This window comes from Gallinula chloropus (assembly GCF_964237585.1).
Source record: "Gallinula chloropus genome assembly, chromosome: 16".
Lineage (NCBI taxonomy): Eukaryota > Metazoa > Chordata > Aves > Gruiformes > Rallidae > Gallinula > Gallinula chloropus.
The window spans coordinates 10,268,163-10,285,580 of NC_140101.1; the positions used below are offsets into that span (position 1 = coordinate 10,268,163).

The 17,418-nt window shown below is 50.9% G+C and overlaps 1 protein-coding gene across 1 annotated transcript in view; it reads right to left on the minus strand.

Moving 5' to 3' along the window:
* Positions 1-3,489: 3,489 nt before the first annotated feature.
* Positions 3,490-17,418, minus strand: part of JPH2 (junctophilin 2) — a 33,131-nt gene continuing 19,202 nt past the window's right edge. Inside the window, exons 3-6 of the mRNA XM_084271450.1 lie at positions 12,306-12,424; positions 8,181-8,971; positions 7,070-7,166; positions 3,490-6,027 (exon numbers count right to left, since the gene is read on the minus strand). Coding sequence (XP_084127576.1) covers positions 7,086-7,166; positions 8,181-8,971; positions 12,306-12,424 — 991 coding nt within the window. The 3' untranslated portion in view covers positions 3,490-6,027; positions 7,070-7,085. The remainder of the gene's footprint in view (positions 6,028-7,069; positions 7,167-8,180; positions 8,972-12,305; positions 12,425-17,418) is intronic.

Here is a 17,418-nt window from a genome sequence, read left to right on the forward strand (position 1 = left end):
CTGCTTGCTAAGGAGATGCTGGTTGAGAGGTTAGGCAGCTGCATGCTGCTGGGAAAATAAATCACCAACAAAAAGGAATTAAAAGAAATAACTCATCACTGTAACTTCCTCTGCATATCCAAGGTTTGAATAAAACCCTTAATTTCTTATAAGGAATCAAAGATCCCCCTTCAAGCTTGAGCCTGGATTGCCTTGTAGCACTCCACTCTGTTCATGAAGTCTGATGCTGCATTTTACGCTCAGCACTTATTTACCCTTAACAGCACAAACACAGGCTGTGAGTTTATAAATATGGCACCAAATAAAGAATTTATTACTCCTAAATAGTAAGTCAGAGACAGACAGCATAGGAGACACCACATCTAGCATGTTACCTGAATCTAGCTGGTCTGAAAGCATTGGTGGGAGAGGCCACACAGTGATCACCTCTACACAGCGCACAGATGTGTCCCCAGCAAGGGTTACTTATGCAAAACACAGAAGTTTTAAAAACTTACCATACTCTTCAGTTTAAGCCCCAGTCAGGTTGTCTTCTCATCTCTAGATTTCAGCGGTGGAAAAGGTACTTTTGGGGCTGAAAGTAGCTCTCAGGCAACCTGCCACAGGGCTACATTAGCAAGTGACCCAGAAAACACACACAGGTCCACCCCCAAAAAAAACAAGCAAAAAAAGACTACAAGAGCACCCAGCACCTCCCTGCAATCAGAGCAGGCAATCCAAGCTTGGCTTACAACTCTGTGGTACAAGCCTGTAAAGAGCACAAGAGTAAAACTAACCCAGGGGTACCTTCAAATCAGCAATACTGAAGAGGATGCTGAGCAACTGCTTAAATTCACCAGACACAAGAGAGGGTGGAGCACCCATTAGGGAATTAATTCAATCGGTCTGGCCCCCAGGTGCTTCTTTGAACTAAGAAGTTCAAGCAGGCATCAATTAAGGAGCTGCTAATAAGGCCCTGGGGGGATAGTCCTCCAGCAATATTAATGTAATCACTCAGCAGTTATTTGTTTATGTTGCAATCTGTGTTTCCTAAGACTTCTGGAGGGCTCTTAGGCCAGCGCTGCTACCCCAGAACTTGTCTCCTCTCTACTTGCTCAGAGGTTGCTCCTCAGGTCTCTTCAAACCAAGGCATTTTGGGGGCTGCACTGTGATACGCAGCAGATAGAAGCTTGCCAAACCCACAAGACTGACTTTAATTTACTAAAACACCCCCTGTGTAGCAGTTAGCCAGCCCTGCCAGGGTTTAAATGCAGCCCCTGATGGGAGGGTATTGCTGGCATTGTCTGTGCCCCAAACCAGGAGCTGCTTCCAGGGCTGAGAGAGGGAAAGTGATTGCAATGCTACAGGTCCCCCATGCCGTGGGTGATGGGCAGAAGTATTAAGGACAATCTGTGTTTTATAATTGCTGAATTTTCTTTAATAACCACCCTGTGAATTGTGCTCTGAGTGTGCCGTTTCTATAGAGACAGGATGCTGCGAGTGCACCGGCGGCCGATTGTTGTTCCTCCAAAAGGGCATGCCTGAAGCCACAGGCTGGGAGGCCGTTAAAAGCTCTCTGCTCTCCAAGAGAACATCCTGGGGTGGTCCCAGTGCTAATATGATTTTGAGATAGCTCTGGCTGAGCCTGTCTGCCCTCACGGGCACAGCGTGGGTGGCTGCTCAGAAGAAGTAAGATAAAAGCAGCTGTTTTCCAAGCATGTGGTGCCAGTGTCTGTGGCAGAAGAGGACAGGAGCCACCACAGGCTGCTGCCAGTCCTGAGCTGGGCATGGTCTGCCCCTGGCTTGGCAAGGCAGGAGGGAAAAGCCAGCGCTTTCAGGGCTGGGGGCTAAGCCCTGGCCAGGCATAGGAAACTATTTTGCTGGAGCTGCTAATGATGGCTGTTCCCTGATGCATTAATGCTCCTGGGACTCGCTTTGGCTTCCTCCAGGAAGAGTCCCACAGCAAAAGCAGTGGTGCAGAGCCAGCCCCCATTCCTGGCTCCTGGGCCAGAAAGGAGCACAGTAACCCCTCTGCTCCTCCCAACACCTATTCGCTGCTGGGGCCACCTTTGCCCCAGTTCTGGCCCTTCCTCTTGTGTGAAGATGAAGGCCAAGAGAGGGGACTGCTCCCAAGAGCCCCCAAGCCCTGCAAGGGCAGTGGAGGGCAGCACGGCTGTCCCCAGGACGCCTGGGCAGGTCACTCTCAAAGGACACTGGGGCTCAGATTGCACCTTCCCTCCCACCATGGGGGCTAAGGCTGCTGCACTCGGTCACAGGATCAGGCCAGTCCTTTATCCTGCTTCTCACATATCGGACACCTCCCTGCCCATGGCCAGAGATGTTACCCCTGAAACCAGCAGGTCCCAAGGCAGAGACCCAGCACTGTCCCCCCTATCCTGGGGAAGGGACAGGCTTCTTGTTTTGCCTTTATTAATATTTTTGAAACAATACATCACTGCAAACCCACCTTCCTCCCTGCTGCCTTTGCCACACATGGGCCAAAGATCTGCTCCATTCATCAGCCTGAGATTTATGAGGTGCAAAGAGCTCTGGTTACCCTGCTGCCCCCAGCCTCCTCCCAGGGACTGGAATGGGACACTGCAGGTTCCTCCCATACCAGAAGCAAATCAAGCCCAAAAGACAGTTAAAGCCATCATTTCACTGAACTTGGCTCTTTAAGTCTCTACCAGAGCACAAAATCTCCTGCCATGAGACTGTTAGTGTGCTGCAGAAGCTGGGGGAGACCCTGCTGCCCGCAGAGGCTTGGTCCACGCCCTGCCAGACCCTCTGCACAGCCCAGCTTTGCTCATGTGAGACACTCCAGAAATAGAAAAGGGATTGAAGGTTTTGGCTACTCTGGATTCCTCAGGCCCCCAAGCCCTGCTGCCCCTGGCTGGTGCTGAGCTCTGCTCTCCCATCCATCCTGCCCCATAAATCACTCTTCCCCCAGCTGCCATTTCCCTGTCCCTTGTGCCTGGCTTTCCTCTCACTTGGGCCATTTCAAGGGGTTGAGCAAGAGGACGGGCCACAGGTAGAAGAGAATCACTCCTCCCCAAACCAATGAGGACCATGGTGCCAGAGGAGCAGGAGGCAACACACAGCTTGGAAGAAATCCTGGCCACAGCCCTGGGGCTGGAAGGCAGTGAAGGGGCCTGTCAGCGGCTGTCTGCATCACCCAGGCAGGCTTTGGGCCAGCAAGCTGCCTTTCCTCTCACCCCCATGCAACCTCTGGCACCCAGACCTTGCACAGACAGGCAGAGGTGTCCTCAAACATCTAGCACCAAACTTCTAAAAAGCACTAAATGAAAACAATTTGCTTTGCAAAGTAGCCCCCACCAACAAAAACCACAAGATTTTGAAATAGGGATTGTGAAACAGCTAAAAACCATTCAGATGCCACCTATTAAATCCTCCACCACATGTTGATGAGCTCGCCTTGAGGACTGGAGTGAATATATCAACCTGGAGAGAAACACAGAGATTCCCTGCAAAGATCCACATGGATACAGTGAGCAGATAACTGTTTATTATTGCACGTAATCCAGCAGAACAATGGACAGAAAACTCCGGACAGTAGTACACAGATTGTAGTAAACAGCTTGCAAAATCTGTGATGAAGGTATTTTTGTGTGAAGAGTGAAACGTATCTGCATCTTTGTAAGACCTGAAAAGTATAACACAATATCCTAGTCAGTTTTGAAAGCATGCAGTTTGAGGTAAATCTGTTATTTTGCATCTAAGAAAACAAAATCCCTAAGGGGCTAGATATATATGTGTATATATATATCCATATCTCAGCACAGTATGGATATATTTATACACCACATAAAAGCAACTCTACCTACTTTTCTCAGAAGGTTACTAGGAGGAAAGCACATTACCAAGTGCACATCACATGCATAAAAAATTGGGGGATGGGGGGGGGAAGGATTACCTTAGCACGGTGGAAAAAGATCCAATTTTGTGCTTAGTGATAAATAAAAGCCCCTCAGGTCTCTCAATGGAAATTGTCTTGGTGGTTAATAAAAGCAGTTGGCATCTTCAAACTGCAGAGCTGGCGAGCGAGCGCCAGCAAACGGAGATAAAACGTCAAAGGCAGCAGAGCCTGGGGTCTGCGATACATTGATGCTTAAGAAAAAAAAAAGCAGCAGCAAATTGCTACTAAATTATGCTCTGTGGAAGTGTAGATGATGCTGCACAGCTTTCTCAGGACTGGTACAGCCACATGGCTTTTAGGAAGGGATCACATTCACTTCTCCCACAGTTAACACCACGTATTTGCTACTGTGGCAACGTTCCTGAGCTGAATAAGGTTTAAAAAATAAACTTGGTTCACAAAGAAAAGTACTGTATTATTCTCACTTTCTTATGCCATAATTAGAGCAGATAAATTAGGCAGGTTTTGCCCTGTATCTCCAGTCAGTGTAAACCCCTGCCTGTCTGCCACCCCATCTCTGAAATCCTTTCAGATTGACCTTCGGAGCAGACTGGGAATCTGTTTTTTTCCTTAACCATCATTTCCCCATTCTTTCCAGTCCCTCAGGTTTTCCCACCCAGTCCTGTGCTGTGGGACTTCAGGATACACAGAGGTGCACAACCGACTATAAATAACATTTCCGATTATCTTAACATGGGATAGAAAATACACATTGCTCCTAAAAGAAGGAAGAAACATGTCCAAGCACTCAGCCTCACACTAAACTGTTAACTTCATCTGTGCTGACGTTCTAAGCTCGCACTGCTAAGGATCAGAGCAGATCATGGTGGAAACATCTCCTTCATAAGGTCACTCTCTGTCGCAGCTTTGGGAAGAATCGGTGCGTATCACCCAGGTCGCTAAGCCTCACACACAAGAACAGCAGCTAGAATTGCCCCACTGTACTCTGCCACTGCTGAAAGCCTGGCTTTTTGAGTATTTTTTGAGCCTAAAGCCCAAATACACTGGAGTCACTTGGGTCTCTGCACCTTTCCTTTCAGGAATAACGTAACCTCTTCCCGTGACAGCCAGCCTGCATCCTCTGGCTGGAAAGTCTGTTCACTCTGTTGCAATGAGAGAGCCCAGGAGCCTCCCCACAGCCCAGCACACCAAGGGGAGGAACCTGCAGGCCTACGGAGGTATTTTTCACTAAGTTCCTCCTTGTCCTTGTAATTTGCAAGGTTTCCATAGAAAAAAAAGGGGGTAAAGGGACAAATTCAGCACACCTATTTCCTTTCCCATTACAGCAGGGAGTCTCCCACTGCAAGACACATCTGTGCAGAGCATTGCCAGTGGCAGGAAAGCGCTCAGTCAGCGCCTGGTCCCCAAAAATGGGCACCGTATCCACTCACAGAACCCCCTGCACACATGAACCACAAACAACCTTGGATCAGCCAGGCCCTTGCACCCCACCCCATGGCCCCCATCCACGGCACATCCACAGGTGTGGGCAGGACTCTGGTCACACTTCAACAAGCCCAATTTCAACTTGCTCCCTCTCTCAGTCCTCCATACATGGAAAATGATGGGGAAAGGAAAGACTTTTTGTTCGTCCCTTTGGATGACTTCCAAGCATGGAGGGTGACGCTGTCCACCCCTAGCTGTGGCACGGCTCTCATGAGTCATTTTGTTTGCTGTGTATTGCTTCATCTTCATGCCATGGATGATGTTCTTTGAGAAATATCTCGCACTGAGTCAACCAAGGGAGTTACAAAACGCATCAGTGTACACACACAAGACCTTCTCACTCGTTTTCCTACAACTACAGATAAATCCCTCATCCCTGGCATGACAGGACAGTGGATGGCTTCGGTGAGAACAATTTAAGGCAACTGCTATTTTATAACAAGAAGAGAAGGAGGCTGAGTTGCAGAAACCCTGGCTTTTCCTTGGTAGATTGCAGAGGCCAGCCACAGCCTGGGAGCAGGGAGACTGAACTGATCTTCAGGCGCTTTTGTTCAAGGTTGATGTTTGCAGTGCAACCTTGGGATCTCAAGTCCTCCTCTTAGGTGTTTCCAGGTGGCTAAGATTTAATCCCCGCCAAGGTCTGTGGTCTCCATCAGCAGCAACGCCTGTCCCAGACACAGAGGAACGGGAGAGTCAAGGGGGAGCAGCAAAACACACGAGCAACATGTAATCACAGCTGTCTGCAAGGCTTTTGCCTGCACAGGATGTATGGGGACTAGTAAAACAGTGCCCAGAGGAGTGTTTACATCCCCCAGGAAGCCCTGGGAAGGCAGCCCAATACCTCCACAGCGCTTTGAGGGGTGCCTCTCACATTATATTCACATAAGGCCCAAGGGTCAGGTTCAGCCTTGATGCTGGGGTGTGGGGTTTTTTTCAATATTTGAGCCCAAGGCAAGAGAAATCTTGTGCAAACCCATGTTGTGTTCCTGTGTGCAGGCACCCCACAAGCACAAAATACTCACAAGATTTTATTGCCACCAAATCCAAATCCACACCCTCATCCCACTTCAAGTGGAAGACCTGAGCGAGCTCCAGTTTAAGCTTAGTCAGATACACATCTCCTCACCTATTTATCTTCAGTAAACAGCTACACAACAGCAGCAGCAGAGCTAGCAATCAGAGCTGCAATTAGCACTGCAAATTGGAGCTAGCAATTAGAGCTGCAAATTTCACAGTTTCGCATCCCCTTTAGTGCTCCAGCCTCTTGCTGGGCTGACTGACAAGAAATATTGCAATACACAAGTCACTGGGCAGCATCAGCCACCAACAGCAAATTGGAAGCATTTCTTGCAGGAAACAAATTTCAGATTTAACATCACACATTCTTCCACTGGAAGTCCCACTCCATGAATTATGTCTGTCTAGCTAGGAAGGCAAAACTATACTGTGGGATTGCATCCGAGCAACACAGTTCAATCTTTTTAGCTTGGAGGAAATCATTTTATGAATAGACTCGAGAACTATTCACTGAAATGACACCACAAATTTAGAATGGGCAAAGGGTAACTGAGAATTCTCAACACTTGGCACAAGGTAATTGCATCTACTGAATAAATGCCCCATGCATTTTTGTCACAAGGGCATTGTAGCAAAGCTAGTCAACCCTAAAAAATCCACAGTGAGGAGAAACTCCAATGCCTTTCTTACCTTGTCCAAGGGCACATCATGTCAAAAAATGTACAAATAGGATGGCCAGACCAATGTTCAGTAAGATGACCATGCAGATCACGATTGTGTTAGGTCCCTGAGGGAAAAACCCAAAAGAGAGTATTATACACCACAGCTCCAGGCAAGGAGACAGATATAGATTGATTGTGGTCTTCAAAAATACCAACATCACCCGCTCCTGACACATATAAATCTGGGACTTAACCAGTCTGCATTTCAAACTAGCTGAATATCTAACAATCCATATTCCCATTTCTTCCCTGCAATCTCCTTCTAAGGGGGCTAAATCAGGCTTCTTTCTTCTGAGGCTATGTGAGATTAAAAGACACCCTGACTCCAGGCACATGAACTGCTGAACCCATGTCAAGCTGCTCCTCCCATTTCCTTTCTCCAACCCACATTTCCCATGTTTGTTAAGTTACTGGTTTTAACATGTACAAATGCACCCATGTGAGATTTCCCTAATTTCAAACCAAAATATTTCCAAACTGTGCTTTTCTAAAGTCACATCAGAATTATTCATGTTCAAAGGGGCTGCAAGATGAGAGCTAATAAACGTCTGTTTTTACAGCTGTATTTGCTGACAGCAAAACTGAATTGAATTCTGTGATTGTATTTTAAACCTGGGAAATGAGCTGGTGATTTGCTACCACAGCTGAGCTCATGAGGTACCCCTACTGCAAAGGTAAAACCAAAACCCCACTCAGCTTCTTCTTCCCTGTCCTACATTCCCCCCTCAGCTTCTCAGATCCATGTTGGCTGGTAAAGGAGTGGGAAAAGATGGGGAGAAAAGTGTAAGAAATTAATCAGAAGATGCCTGCTCTCCTCAGAGTTGAATTAGGGAAGTGACTGAAAGCAGTGTCTGTCTCGGTGCAGAGATGAAGTTGAAATAAGGGTTGCGAACGCCCAGAGGATCTTTTGGGATCCCAAAAGAGCCTCTGGGCACCATCAGGTGCCAGCAGCAGCCCTGAGGCCACGGGCTCCACATCCCTCTGAGCCCTTCTCTGGACCTGCCAGGGAAAAATAAACAAAAACCCCCCAGAAGTAAAGACAGCTCCCAGGTGTGCCTCCCGGGCTGTGCCCACATCACCTCTTCACACTCCTCAGCCTCCTGCGCTGCTGCTGCCACTGCCAACGGGGCCAGGCCCCGCTTGGCCCCCATCTTGGGCTCCGTCCGCCCCAGTGCCCTGGCCTCAGTCTTCCTGTCGGTGGCTGGCTCAGCCCGGCCCACGGCCCTGCGCTCAGGGCTGGGGCGCTGCTTCGGCTCCTTGGCCCGGGCCGGTTCTGGCTTGGCCTCTGCCTTGGGCACTGGCTTCTCCTCCTGCTCTTGCGGCGGGGAAGAGGTACCTCCCCGGCGCTGGGGGTCCCCCCGGGGCTCAGGGGAGGGCAGCTCGGGCTCGGGGAGCGGCTCCTCCTCATAGTCCGCCGTGGGGGAGACCGAGGAGGTCCGGACGGCGTAGCTGTGGTAGCCCTTGAAGTGCTCGACGTCGGGCTCTCGTGACATCCTCTGCAGTGGTGCGATCGCCATCTGCTCAGCAGGACGGCCCCAGCCTCGGGAGGGTGGGCGGCCCTCGCCCTCAGGGGGTGCGGGGCTGCTGCCGCCCGCCCGTCCCCCTACCTCAGCCCAGCTGCCTGGACGGAGGGCTCCATCCTGGCGGGGGGCTGTCTTGGCCCGCTTGGCTTCAGGTGGGGTGACAGCAGGGCTGGGGGCTGGGCTGGCACGGCGGTGGGCTTCATCCTGCTCATGGAGCTGGGGGCTCTCTGGGGGCGTGGGGGGTGGCGGGGCACCCTCAGGCCGCGGTGCCTCCTCCTCCATGTTGACATTGTGCTCTGCGTTCTCGATGATCTCCTGCAGCAGCTTCCGCTTCTGGTACTCGGGGCCTGTGGAGAGACGGGTTCAGGCAAGGAGCTTCCCCCACGGCAGGAGGGACAGCAGGACACCCCAGCTCCATGCCACCATCATGCCTTTGGTAGCCATGTCCCCAGCCCCGATGTGTTTGGGGACAACCACAAGATGGTCGGGGCTGGAGCCATCATGGCTGGGAGAGGAGCTGCTCCTAAATCATAGCCTGTTTCCAGAAGGGATTTCCCCAGGAGCAGCTGGAGGCTCTGAGCCCCACCTGTGTTGTCCAGCTGGGAAAAGCCAAAGGAACAGGAGCGGACCTCGGGATGAAGGTAGAGATGAGCAAAAACCTGCAGCCCACCTTTTTGAGGTCAGACAGATGGGTTATCCTGGGGCTAAAGAGGCTCAAGCTCCCATCCAAGTTTGGGGTTTGTTTTTTTTTTAGACTCTTCCTTTATTGATGTCTAATAGCATAGCAAACTCACAAGCAATACATGGGATGCCCAATCTCCTCAGGAAGGGCAGGGATCCCCAAAAGACCTTCCTGTCATCTCTCATGATGGGAAAAATACATTTCTCGTGTGGAGCAAGGCTGGCAATCTTACTGGCCTCCTTCTCTGCACTAAGCCCCACAACAGTAGCAATATTACCTGGTACCATCACATGAGGTGACTCAGGGCTTTAGCTTTCATTCTGAGCTCATCTTTCATGCTGGCTTGTCAGCTCTTAGCAACACTTCCTTCACTTCAATTATTCACCTATCATTAAATCTTACTAACCCTAGGCTGTGCTTGCAAAGCAAATCACAGCCCAGCTAGGGCCTGGGGAAGTAAAACAGAGTCAAAACTGAAGATACCCATTGTACTCGGCGGCTGGCTGAGCAAAATCCACCACTGAACAACTGGAAGTATCTTTTGGAATAACAGCCCTGCACACTGGGACCTGTGCTGATCAAGGGGCCCCGCACGTCACCACGATGCTCATAGCAAGTAAAAACAACAACGTGGTCCTTAGGCACAGTGTGAGGTTGCAAAGCAGCTTGTTTGAAAGCAAAGCACCTGCTTTTCAAAGGGGCTTTGGCTTCATTCTGCCGCATTCAAGCGATGCTGAGGGTGGAGATGTAGAGGACTTGGTCTGTGCTCCTGCATGGCGCAGGTCCTGGAGCTACATTGTTCCCAGCTCCTGCAAGGTTCTTCCCCTCATCTCCTCAACCCCAAGGACTAACACAGATTTGAGCCTGGACAGGAAATGGGAGTTGGTGCTCTCCTTTCCCTCTAATAAATCAGCAGTGCAATTTGCACACTACCTCCTGCCCATGCAGGCAAGGTCTCTGCTCAGAGTGGGCAGTGGGGAGAAAGAGAGCACTGATTTTAGCTGCTCTGCCCTGCCTGCACGCTCCTGTCAATCAACAGGTGACCCATTCAGGGCCATTTATTTCTGGCTGCAAGTGGATTATTTGGAAGCCATTTCAACAGTTGTTCAGACTCCTCAAAATAGGCTGCCTGCAGCTCCAGGCTCCTTGCTCTCTCCTGCTGCTTTCTTCTCCTGAATTATTCACACCAAAAAAACCTAACTGCCTGGAGGGCACTGCACAGCCCAATCCTCCTCACCTCCCCACCCCACTTTCACCTCCCAGTAGGATACTTCAGCAAGGACTTTGGCTTATATCCCTCTCCTCTAAGCTATTAGGGTTAATATCCTGAATAAAACTCAGGCTAACTACTTGATAGAAAGGTGAGGCTTGCTGAGCAGGATTGCCATACCAAACCCGGGGATAGCAGGGGGAAACACAGCTGGTGAACACTGCTGGGTTCTCCTGCAGCCAGCATCTCTAAATCCTAGCAAAATCCAAGGCTGGAGTTTTATCAACTTGCTACAGGATGGTGCAGCTATGAAAGGAGAGATACTTCCCCTTGTTGTGCACTTACTGAATTAAAGAGATTTAAGAGAATCATGGAAGAAAAACATGTGCCAGCAGCTTACAAGGCCATTGAGAGAGGCCAGGACCCAAGCAAAGCCCGAAGTAAAAGCAGTGTGAAGATCGAGGAGCAAGAGTGGAGGCCAGGCATTTTGCAGAGACTCTTTCAGTTGTCTCATTCAACTGCCACGGGTGGAAAAAATAATCTGGTCAAAAACCTCGCACCAGGAATTCCAGTTTCCTTTGGCTCCAAGCTATAAATACCCCAGTGTGCAAAGGGTGAATGCAGAGCAGTGAGCGGCAGCTGGGGGGCTTATGTCAGGATAAAGCGCTATTTAGCTATTGTTAATGAAGTGCCACACGCTGGCTCACACCCATGCCTGGGCACTGTGGTGGTTCCCCATGCAAAGCCAGCTCCAGCGGGCCTTGCTGGGCTGTGGGGAGGAATGGGCATGGCCCTCCAGCAAGGCATCTCCCCAGCTTCTTGGTGCAGGGCAAGATCAGGAAGTTTAGGCAAATCTGGCAGCATGATTCTCCCCCTTCCCACTGCCTGCCTGGTGTTGGGGTGTAGTACCAGAGACCTGGAGGCACTGAAATCAAGAGCAGGAGCAGGTGGCAGGTTCTTCTGAGCACCTTTGGCTCCCACCCACTTTGCTACTATGATCCTGCCTCAGCAGCCATGGGGCATTTGTTCCAGGTAACAAAGTCAGATAAGAACAAAGACAGGATAAAAATATAGGCACTTGGATCTTTGTTTTCTGTTTTCATCGATTTGTTTTCTGCTCTGCTATCACCTTTCCTCTCTGGAAGGGAAAGCTTTCCAGGAAGAACATATCTCTAGCTAACTTGGTCTAGGGAAAGGTAATGGCATTCACAATGCTGCTTCTAGTATTACACTTCCTATCTACTAATCCTCAGTGCTTGTCTCACATAAAGAACCTCCCAAGTGTTTTTCAAGCCAAATGATCAGTGGTGACACTAAAAAAATAAATAGAGAATCAGGAAAGTAGTATTTTGCATTAGCAACTTTCTTACCAGGTATTACAGCCCCTAATTAGCCAAGACTGATTGTACCCTCGTGCAGTGGGGGGACCCAAAGGGTAGTGGGTCACGGACAAAGCTGTTCCAAAGAAAAGCCACAAGGGATGTATCTACAGGAGTGCTGCACACAGACCCAAGCTCGCTGTCTGCCCTGCCTGATGGTGGCTGGGCTTCAGCATGTGGAGAAACACAAGGGGAAGTTGAGGGACTGTGGGTTTTTCCTTTGGGCTACAGTAACATATTCCAGCAGGTAGAACAGTGGTGTAAGGAGTACAGCAAATCCTCCAGGGTAGGATGCTTTCTGAGCTCATGCAAAAGAGGATTTAGGATAGACATGAAGGCAATCTGTGGAGTTATAAAGTAGGTGAAGCATTTGAGGTGATTCCCCAAAGAAATTGCAAAGTTCCTCTTACCTGGCTGGTAAAAGTCTGGGGAGAGCTCCCTGGCCATCATCCTGGCTATGCCTGATTCATTGTTAGCTGCCTGAGCTGCCTGCTCAGACCCTTCAGCCTTGGCTTTGGCATGAGCTGTCCTGTGGAGGGAAGAGGGGACCAGTGAGTACCATCTGAGCTGAGATCAGCCTGGCTTGAGCAGCCAGCCCTGTCCAGGAACAAAACCAAATCAGCCTGTCTGGTACAACACAGCATTCAGAGCCTGCCCTCTCAACCCAAAAATTCCGTACTCAAGGAGAATTGATGAGCTTTTCCAATAAGCAAGGGGCACAGATGCTTAAGGCTAAGGCATGGAGGCTGAACTTAGCCACACGAGGAAACAGGGCAGGTGTACCTGCAAACACAAGCACGCTCATGTGTTGCAGTGAGGCAGCAGGTACTCCAAGACAAGCTTCCCACCACGCTGCAAAAGACTGATGCCTAGCTCAGAGCAATGCCCGAAGCATTGTCACAGGCATCTTCAGAGCATAAGGGACAATAACGTGATGGCTGAACATGGCTGTGCTGTCACCAGGCCTGAGCTGCACCTGGCCAGCAGCAGCATGCCCCTGCCCAGCACACCAGAATCATTTTACCCCAAATGCTTCTCCTGAAGCTCTCCAGCAAACAGCAAAGCTCGTCCAAGGGATAACTTTACTCACTGCAGCCCGAGGGGCTGCTCTCACCGCTGCTAGGAAAGGCAGAGCTACTCCCCGGGTCCTCTCTGCTCCTCCCCAGCACATCTACTCCTTGATAGTAGGGCTAGTGGAGTTATTTTGCTGGCTGGCTGTCATATTCCTTGCATGCCTCGCAGTCGGGCCCCTGTGATCTTTATGCTAAAAGCAGGGCTGGCTTTGCAGCCCAGCTGCTCACAGTCTGGGAAGGAGCTGACTTCAAACAGCAAAATCGCACCTTAAAAATAAGGGAGGGCAAAGTGCCGTATGTTCAGCTGCTTTGTTCCACCCGGGGCTTACAGCGAGCTCCTCTCCCCATGCTCTCACTATCACGTTTGCTGAGGCTCCCCACATCTCTCCCTTGCTGCACGTGATGGGGCATACACTGGCTGCACATGCAAACCCACACATTCTTCTGTGGACAGTTAGGTAAGCACTTAGCAGCCCTGCAACGCCAAGTCACTACGAATTACAACCTTTAATGTGGTCTTACGGTGTCTGATGAGCCTGTTTCAGACTCGGGTTGGTATCTGGTTTTAGGACCAAAAAAATGAGGAATGATGCAGTTCTCATCCCTGCAGTGAAAATGCTCCAGAGGAATTTTTGGACTGTCAATCATGAAATCAGGATTCATTCTTTCCCATTAAACCGAGATGCAGTATGCAGACAAGACTAGTGTTAGTCTGAAGAGTTGGTAGGTGCAGTGAAAAGGCGATGGAAATGCTGTTGAGACCCTTAGAAGGTAGAAGATATATGTACACACATATGTAATACATACACACACATACACCATTTTGAATAGCTGTGGGGAAAGAGCTACCACAGGGCATTAATCCCAACTGATACAGGCAACAGCGTGACTTGACAGGGAGCTGAAAACACTGTTCAGGACCCTGCGATAGGGAAGAGGGTGCAGAGGTGCTGTAGCTCAGCCCATCTCTCCCTGGGACGACATCCCGCTCTGCCAGAGCCATGCATGATTCACCTCCCTGCCCACACTCACACGTTATCTCCCCACTTTCTGTGCAGGCTGAGCTGCCTGGGATTGCTGTCATTCTTGGTCTTTTTATCCAAAAAATATTACAGCTCCTGAAAAACCCAGAGACAAGACACGATGAAGCAGAAAACAGCAATTTTAAGCCGCTGCTCGCAAGCAGGAGGTCTGAGGCAGCTCTCAACAGAGAAAGCACCTCCTTTTTTGGTAGCATATAATCAGTGTGATTAATTCCACTATAATCTGGCAGGGGCCAAGGGGGATGTTTCTGTGCTCTCCATGCCTGGGGGACCAGAGGAGGCTGGGTGTGCTGCGCGTGGGGAGCACAGCCTGCCTGGCGCCGGCCCTGGGACGAAGCTTGCAAAGTGAGGATCCAGCTTTTCACCCCAGCAGGACGTGCTCAGACCCCTGGTTTTGTCTTGCTGCTCTTGGAGAACGGAATTCACCATAGAGAGCTAAATCCTCCCTTTCAGCCGCTCACTGAGCCAGGCAGAGGCTATCCCCTGCCTCTGCCCAGCCAGATGACCAGCTCACCAGGGGAGCAGCCACATCTCCTGGTGTGTGGGTGGATGCTTTCCTAAAGGTGACTTCCAAAAAAGCAGTCTGGAAGTGAACTGGACGTGAGGTCTGCTCTCTCTGCAAGTAAGGAGAGAGCCAGATTCATGCAGATGTGTTACAAATAGGGTGCAGATGGTTCCTGCACCTTCTGCTCTTCCCCAGCATCTGGGGCCAAGACAAGGGAACAGCGTGAGGCTGTTGGAGGTATCAAGGCAGCTCCCAGTTGCCCTCTTCTGCCAGAGAGTTCCTTCAGAGAAGCTACTGGATGCTACCTGGCTGCCATGTAGGACTTGGGCACTGCATTTCCTGCAGATGAAGACATGGTGATGCCAGGAAGGCCCCAACCTGGGCTGCAAAGGCTGCAGTGAGGATGCCAAGGGTGGTGAGGGGCTGAGCTGGCTGGGCTCAGCCATTGCTGCAAGCCACCATGGCCTCAAGGCTAGCAGGGCTCTACTAGGAGTCCTGGGCACAGAGGGGTCTGAGGCCATGGGACAGCTCCCAGGATCCACACTGTGACAGCAAGCTGAACGGCATGACTTTGGGATCCCTGACTACCCTGGGGATCTCCCTCAGCAGGACACACCTAATCTCTGCTCCTGTCTCCTGCTTGCAAAGTTGTCTAGAAGCACTTGATCTGGGGGGGACTGAGGTCAGTGCAGCTGCAGCTCCAAATCTGGCACCCCAGCACACCACATGCTGGCCCTGCCTGCATCCTGAGGAAGCCATGGGGCAAGGCTGAGCACTGCCCTCCCCCAGCCAGCAGCCTGGCCCCTGGCAGGGATGCTGACACCCTGCGCTGGGTCCCACCATCACTGAGAACACTTATTACAGCATTATCCAGGTGATGAACATCTGGCTTATGGAGACACAGCATGGTGTTTGTCTTCCCCAGTTTCCCTGGCTGTGCTGTGCATCCCTGGGGTGCACAGGGATGCTGCTGCTTGGAGTCCTCCAAAAACCTGTGCCGAGGGTTTAGTAACACCGTGACAAAGCCCAGCCTGGAGGAAAGGGCCCAGCCATAACAATAACATCCAACTTGCCTGGAGTATTTCTGAACCCATTATTTATCTGCATGGCTGGCAGTGCCTGGGAGCTCAACGCAGAGCAAAACTTGGCCCTGGCTGCAAAGCAGGAGACAAATACCAGCCACCCTGGGAGAGGCCAGTGCGTACAGCCAGCAGAACAAAAGCCACCTCCAGCCCATGGCCCGGGGCCTGCTGGGCATAGTGATTAAATAAAAAGCTCAGGCAGGTCTGAGGGGGTCAAGAAGGTGATCTTCAAACCTTAGACCTGAATCACAGACTGGTTTGGATTGGAAGGGACCTCAAAGTCCATCTAGTTCCACCCCCTGCCATGGGCAGGGACAACCTCCACTAGCCCAGGGTGCCCAAAGCCCCATCTAACACAGCCTTGAATGCTGCCAGGGATGCAGGGGCATCCAGACTTTCTCTGGGCAGCCAGTGCCAGGGCCTCACCAACCTCACCAGGAAGAATTTCATCCTAGTATCTAATCTAAATCTCCCCTCCTTCAGCTTAAAGCCATTACCCTTTGTCCTGTCCCTCCTTTCCCGTATAACCAGTCCCTCTCCAGCTTTTCTGGAGCCCCTTTAGGGATTGGAAGGGGCTCTAAGATCTTCCTGGAGCCTTCTCCAGGCTGAACAAGCCCGACTCAGCCTGCCTCCATAGCAGAGGTGCTCCAGCCCTCTGCTCATCTTGGTGGCCTTTGGACTTGCTCCTACAGCTCCATGTCCTTCTTAGGTTGGGGGTCCCAGAGCTGGATGCAGTTCTCCATGAGAATGGAGAAGAGGGAGAGAACCCCCTCCTTTGACCTGGTGGTCACGCTGCTTTTAATGCAGCCCAGGACACAGTTGGCTTTATGGGCTGCCAGCGTACACTGCTGGGCCATGTTGAGCCCAACACCCCCAAGTCCTCCTTAGAACTGCTCTTAGTCCAGTGAAATCAATGAAGTACACGAGTTAAAATTTCTTCCATGGTAAGATTTGCTCAGACACCAGATCAGCTTTAGCAAAAAGGAAACTGCTGGTCTTTTGTTGTACACATAGAAATCAGATACTTCTTCAGGCTGCACTTGAATCGCTCCCAGCACCTCTGCAGCCAGTGCAAAAAACAGCAGAGGGGAAAGTCTGGACATGGAGGAGGTCGGGGTGAAACTGAAACACACCCAAGAATTTTACAGTACTCAGCATCAGAATCCAATTCAGGGCAGTGCTGGAAAACAAACCACGAACATAAACACATCCCAACACAAAGAGGGGCCTTGACAAGCCAGCACCAGTGCTCCCCGTCCCAAGCCAGGCAGTGCTGCCTGGGATGGGAGCTTCCCAGTCTCACCCTGAGCCATCTTCCCAGGCAGCACCATCAAAAACAGCTCTGATGGATTCTTTGCACAGAGGAGCAGCAGCCCCACACCAAGCTGAGGGGAGATACGTGGGCAATGCCTGCAGCCCCCATCCCAGCCCCGCTGCTTCTGCCTCCTGGAAGTACCGCCTGGGTCATGGTGGCTGCTCCGGGGCTGCCCTGGGCAGGGAGTCTCTGCACCCCGGCTGGACGGGTGGGAGAAGAAGGGTTAAATGCATCTGCTGTTTTATTTGCTCCTCTGGCACAGCTCTAATGCTCTAATTGTTTTTGTACTACTGCAGGACAGAGCAGTGCTCCTGTCCTTCCTGGCTGTGTCCCAGAAACACTGTCCCAAATCATTCCTCCGACTGCTACTAAAATCCCCTGTGGATACACGAGCCGCAGCTGAGCACCGTGCTAACAGGTGAGACCCAAAGCCAAGCCAGCGTGCCCGGCTCTTTGGACAGGTTATGTGGTTTTGCACATCCACATTGGATTAGACTGTAAATGA